Source organism: Choloepus didactylus, chromosome 4 (assembly GCF_015220235.1).
Source record: "Choloepus didactylus isolate mChoDid1 chromosome 4, mChoDid1.pri, whole genome shotgun sequence".
Lineage (NCBI taxonomy): Eukaryota > Metazoa > Chordata > Mammalia > Pilosa > Megalonychidae > Choloepus > Choloepus didactylus.
Window position 1 is genome coordinate 33987997 of NC_051310.1, and position 6444 is coordinate 33994440.

Here is a 6444-nt window from a genome sequence, read left to right on the forward strand (position 1 = left end):
TGCCTTCTTATTGGAGGAAATAGCACCCTGGCATTAAAAAGATTACCCACCCTCCACAAGGAAGCCGGATAAATTCGCATCATTCTAGGCCACTAGGAAGTTTCCAGGAAAGGAAGGCTGCTTCTGATCCCCTTCTTATCCAAAAACCGTAGAAAGTGCAGGTCACCACTGAGGGCAAATGTCCAGTTGTGTGATCTAACCTTAACGTCAAATGCACACCTCACAGGCAGCAGATACTAGCAGGAATAAAAACCTGATTTCTACTGGATTTTGAAATTTCCCAGTCCCTTGATACAGCTAACATAAAAAAAGTTCTACACTGAGAATTCAAAGTAATGCATAGAAACTGTATCCAAGAAAAAAATTCCTCTTTCATTTCCTGCTGAGGAAGGGAATCCCCAATCAAGACAGAAGAAAGGGCTACCATCAAAGAGAAGAAATACAGAACAACCAAATTTTTGCTCATTAAGTAATCACTGACTCTTAGAGGGCATTTCTTTAGATGTTTTTTAGCACCCACCTCTCCAGTCAGAGTCAAAGAGGAATTCTTGCCAATGAGATGATTCTCGACCTGAGTTGATTCCTGTTGAGCTCGGCGACCCATCTTGGCCCCCTGTAAGAAGAAATGGAGAGGCAGTGCTGACCCAAAGTTGTTTGAGCCACTATAAGGATGAGAATTCTGGGAAGGCAAACAAGGACTGGATTTATGATGATATGTGGAGGAGGGGATTTGAGTAATTTTGACATATTCTTAAAATATGCTCCAGACTCTTAAAATAAAGCATCTGAGGTCAGTTCTATTGGGCTGGAGAATAGGAAACTCATGGGTTAATGATTACAAGATTTTCTTTTAATTGCCATAGGGATTGCAACAGCAAAATCGCTTTCTACCAATGGAAATGTGGCCTCCTGAAGAATGGGCAAAGACCTCATGCCATAGCCACATTCATATGCAGGATTTTAGAAAAGCCTAATTTCAAAGCTGCAACCTGGCATGAAAATCATTACCAAAAAGGCTTTTGGAAAAGATTCCTAAATTCCATGGCAACTGACACCAGAGAAACAGAGATAGCAGTTGCTTTGACTTGTACACTAATTGGATTTGCATTTACAGACATGAAGGGGAATCTATTACAAGAATTTTGAGACATCAGCTTTGGAAATCAGAGAACTTCAAATTCTAAGTCATCAAATGAACCATCTGCACATGTTTCCCAAAGTCCCCTAGGGTGGAGGCCTCTGTCTCAGATGCCTCCCAATACACAAAAACTTTATTCAGGCATTCCAGTGGATATTGGAATATTTATGTTTTTATGTTTTTTTTTTGGTTTGCTTTTGAAAACCAGCATTAATATAAGAACTTTTAGATCTCATTTGGTATGGCCTCAGTTGATCCTCAATAACAAGGACTAGGATTCACATTATTTTACAAATGAGGAAACTGAGGCTCGGGAAAGCATTAATGGTAACGATAGATCAAAGAGCAAAGTCTTCTGATCTCAAAAAGCAGCACTGTTTCCACTACACCATGCTGGAATTTCAGTTTTAAAAACTGACTACACCATAAATTACAAGGGAGTTGTATAAAAACCTTTACGCAGTATTTACACTTCAAATTCTAGCAACCATTTAGGTCTTAGGGATCATGGGAACAATCTAATCTTTCCAATGTAATCCGTTTTCTTTTTAAGGCAGACAATTCCACCTCTTCACCCACGGTTGCCCTTTTTTTATTTGTCGTTGTATCTGGTATCTCAATATGGCATATACCACATATAGTGGTTGTGCTAAAACATTTTCAGTGAACTTGCATCTAAATGCTGTTTACAGATGGTGTCTCCAATACCCATTATGACTGGTAGAAAAACTACCTTACTACCTAATTTTATATATTTTAAGTATGTATTCTGCTTATTGTCCATCTTTCACCACTAGAACGTAAGTACCATGAGGGCAGGGACTTTATGTTATTCACTGCTGTATCTCCAGTGCCTAGAACAATGCCCATACACAGTAGGGACTCAATAAATATTTGTTGAAAGAAAGAATGAGGAAATAACTACATCCATATTCCTAGGTACTAAAAACTTTAGCACATCAGAGGGCCTGGTGACCTAATATTCTCCTTTCAGTCAAGCAACTTTCTTCATCCTAGACCAATTTGCACCCTCCATCAGAGAAGTGCTCCCATCTCGCACCTTAGAAGACATCCAATGCTTTGAAGGCACTTCAAAATATTTAAACGATTTCACAGCAGAAACTAGGAACTTGTTGTGTGGCCCAACCTGCTAATACTGCAATTTCAGAATTTTAAAGGGAAAAAGGCCTGACGGGGCATGGTGACGGAGCTGGGAAACCCCTGAACTTGGGTCTTGAATCTAACTCCGCTATTTACTGACTATAATCTTGGCTAAACACAGCCTCAGAAGCAACAGCAGCTAACCTTTTCTGATAATTTAGCCTTTGCTGGGCACTGTGCTAAATGCTTTCCACACGTTATCCCATTTCATCTTCATTGCAACTCTGTGAGGTAGGTGTCAACATCTCCATTCTAAAGCTAGGAAATTGAAGTTCAGAGAGGTTACCTAATTTTTTAAAGCCCACCCAAGAGCTTTCTACTCCGTCTGACCTCTGCCTGAGCGCCTAACCACGGCCCCCACATTATAAATCCAAGAACTATATAGCTGAGATAACGCCCACTTCCCCGTGGGGATCACGGGCAAGAAAGGCCGACCCTGCCTGCCTGCCTTCCTTGCCTGCATAAAACTTGAACTTCTAGAATAAGTCCCATGGGGAAAAGTTCTACGATGTGGGCAAGTGCGACTGTGGCCGCGGCCCCTACAGTCACCCTCAGATCGGTTCACTGTGGTGGAATTCGCACTTGGGGTTCCAGAAAGCGGGAAGAAGCTGGGGAATGCCCCACTGGTCCCAGAGGCAGGAGGGGATAGGATCTGTTTTCTACTTTTTAAGATTTTTAAAGAAAGCAAACTTCAGGCTAGCAGCGGCTGAGCACTCCGGGACGGAGGTCGAGGACGCCTACGCCCCCGGCCTCACCCCGACCTGGCCCGGGACCCGCTCGCTCCGGCCGCCCGGGACAGGCCAAGCCCAGGCGCCTCAGAGAAGCCGGGGTCGGCGGAGAGCTTCTCTCCACCCACCAAATCCCGCCCCCAAGCCCCGCGGGTCGGTCCTCACGGAGGTGGAGGAGCCGCGGCGCCGCTCCTCGCCGAGGTCCAGCACGTCCTCCATCTCCACGGCCGATTGACGTCACTTCCTGTAAACCAAGCGGCCCAACCGCGTCCCTGACGACGGTTCCATCCTTCCATCCCAACTTAAAGGCTCCGCTGCACTTTTCCTGAATTCTGTGTGCCCTCCTCCAACCTAATACAAGTCTTTCCTAGAGCTGCCTTACTCGTCTTCCGTAAGAAACCTCCAGATATTAAAGCTCTCTAAGGCTGCTTCTGTAGGTTTGTGAAAAATATTAGTCTTTAGAAAAGGTTCCTAGCTCAGTTTAATTGCATCACTTATTAAAAGCAAAGCACTACTACTAATGTAGTAATTATACTAATCCTTTCCATTTGTATAGCTCTTGGCAATGTACAGAGGGTCTTCACAGTTGTTAGCTCATGTGAGGGTATCATCTTCATCTGACAGATGGGAAAACAGACTCACAGAGAGTCAAGGGTTTACCAAAGGTGCCACAGCTAATAAATTGTTTATAATGGATTTTAAAAAATGCAATATACACAATCCCTGCCTTTAAGAAGTTTATAGAGTGGCTGAATCAACACTTGAAAGATCTGACTAGTAATGACTTTGAAAAGTACAAATATTCAAGATGTCATTTAATCCCTCCAACAACCCCACAAGATGAATAGCACTAACATCTCTATTCAAAAACTGAGGACACTGAGGTATAAAGAGGGTGTAGGGCTTGTGAAAAATTATCTGGGTGCTAAGCCACAGAGACGAGTGCCTTTCTGAGATTAGATCTTACCAAAGTATTTTTCTCCAGCACATAATACTGGGTGCCAACCATTCTTCTAGGCCAGCAGAGGAAGACATCCCCCAAATGCCCAGCTCAATGGGACAGGCAGAGGGTGCCAGTCTAACTGAGTCTTCATTGATTCTCCATGTAAGTTACCCAAGTCAACCCCCCTGAGCAGCTCCCTGGCACTGGTCAGCTAGGACCATGGCCCTGAAAGTGAGCAATGTCCCCGATATCATGCTGGGGTCAAGGCCTACATGGCCATCGGTTAAAATGGGGACTTAGAAATGGGGTGGGAAGAGCACCTCTAAAACTGGATTGCAAGCATGTCTAAGTACCCAGCAAATTACTCAGTTCATTCTATAGGTGTTTTCTGCCTTATGACAGCAAGAACACTGGCCCAATTATTACCAAAGAGTTGAGTTGTCATCTCGGCCCTGCTGCTCACTCCCTGTGTGGGGACCCCAGTTTCCTCCCCTGGCATTACCTCTATAGATTCCCTCTAAAATCCTTTACTACAGTAACTGATTCTCTGTAGAGATTTTAATCTGAAGATACATTCATAGCCAAAAATTCAAGACAGATGAAATATAGATGCCAATGAATCCCTTCTTCCCTTTCCTATTTGGCATCAGATAGGGAAGAAAGGATTAATCTTGGAACGCTGCATTTCTTGTAAATGTATACCTAAATATGAGACCTTATTCCCGCTTTCTGAAAGCAAAAGGTGAATGGCTATCACCTTCTTTCATGGGCAGAAAGAAGCCCTGGTGTAGTATCTTCCAAACCTTACTGAGCATCTGAATCACCTAGGGGGTTATTCCAGTTTGCTAGTGCTGCCATTATGCAAAATACCAGAAATAGATTGGCTTTTATAAAGGGAGTTTATTTGGTTACAAATCTACAGCCTTAAGACCATAGAGTGTTCAAGGTAAGGCATCAACAATAGGATACCTTCACTGAAGAAAGGCAATTGATATCTGGAAAACCTCTGTTAGCTAGGAAGACACATGGCTGCTGTCTGCTTGCTCCCTCGTTGTGTTTCAAAATGGTGTTCTCCAAAATGTCAGTGTCTGCTTTCAACGGTCGTCTTCGAAATGTCTGTCTCAGCTGCAGCACACTAAATTCCTTCTGTTTGTCAGCTCTTTTATATGGCTTCAGTGATTTAACTAAGACCCACCCTGAATGGGTGGGGTAACAGCTCCATGGAAATTATCCAATCAAAGGTCTTGCCCACAGTTGATTGAGTCACATCTCCATGGAAACACTCAATCAAAAGGTTCCAACCTAATCATCACAAATATGTCTGCCCCCACAAGACTGCATCAAAGAACATGGCTTTTTCTGGGGGACATAATATGTCCAAACTGGCACAGGGGCTTAGTAAAGATAAATATGCCAGACTCCATCCCTGGAGATTCTGATTGTGTCCAGAGGGGTATAACTTTAATAATTGTCCCTCCCACCTTAAAAGTGTTTGCTCAAAGTTCTCCTCAGTAAGGCCTTTGCAAAGTCCCCCAGTCCCGGCACATCCTATCTCCTTTTCTTGTTTTAATTCACTCCATGGCACTTATCATTTTTTATCATTCTATATAACATACATATTTATTTAATTTATTGCCACCCTACTGCCCCCTCCCCCTTCTTCCAGAATGTAAGCTCCATGAGACCATGGATAGGTGGGTTTTTTGTTTTTGTTTTTGTTTTTAGTTTATTTGGTTTACTGCAGCATCCACAGAGCCTAGGACAGGGCCTGGCATAAGCGAGCATCAAAAATATATATATATTTCTTGAATGATGGCTAAATTCCAGACTCAGTAGAGCACAGTGGTTAAGTGCACAGACTCTGGCAATAGACTTCCTGGGCCCAAATCCCAGCACTGATGCCTACTAGCTATGTGACCTTAGGCAAGGTACTTTTAAGCTTTCTGTCACCCAAGTGTCCTCATCTCTTATGTAAATGAAAATAATGCCTGCCAGAACCAGACAGCCTGTGTTAGACATCACCTCCGGCATTCACAAGCAGTGTGGCCTTTTAACTTCTCTGTGGTTCAGTTTCCTCAACTGTGAAAAGATCAACCCCTCACCTAGGGACGCAGTGAACGTGGCTTCAGTTAGTGGCCTAGGAACCAGGAGCAGGAACCCAGGAGCAGGATCCCGACCTCTCAGAAAGGGTGGCGTGGGGAGGGGCGGCCCGGCGCAGCATTGCTTCCCAGGTTCGCTTCAGAGACAAGCCCTGTTTGGGGAACGGGGGGTGGGGTGGGGGAGAACACGGTGCCTTGCCCTCCCTAAGCCTCTCATGGGAAAAGACCTGGACGCTCAGGCTGAGAAGAGGAACCAAAGAAGAGAAAGAACTTCCCCTCACCCATCTGGGAAATGGGCCCGGGCCAATTGCTGACTTTGCGTTTGCTGGCGCGGTTCCCTGCGGAACCGTGCGTGGGGAGGGAGGCTGCGAACAT

General features: G+C 44.4%; 1 protein-coding gene across 1 annotated transcript in view; it reads right to left on the reverse strand.

Annotated features, from left to right (window-relative positions):
• Nucleotides 1-3258, reverse strand: part of IFT43 (intraflagellar transport 43) — a 107531-nt gene extending 104273 nt beyond the window's left edge. Inside the window, exons 1-2 of the mRNA XM_037832236.1 lie at nt 3193-3258; nt 521-613 (exon numbers count right to left, since the gene is read on the reverse strand). Of these exons, the coding sequence (XP_037688164.1) occupies nt 521-613; nt 3193-3246 (147 nt within the window). The 5' untranslated portion in view covers nt 3247-3258. The remainder of the gene's footprint in view (nt 1-520; nt 614-3192) is intronic.
• Between the last annotated feature and the right edge of the window lie 3186 nt (nt 3259-6444).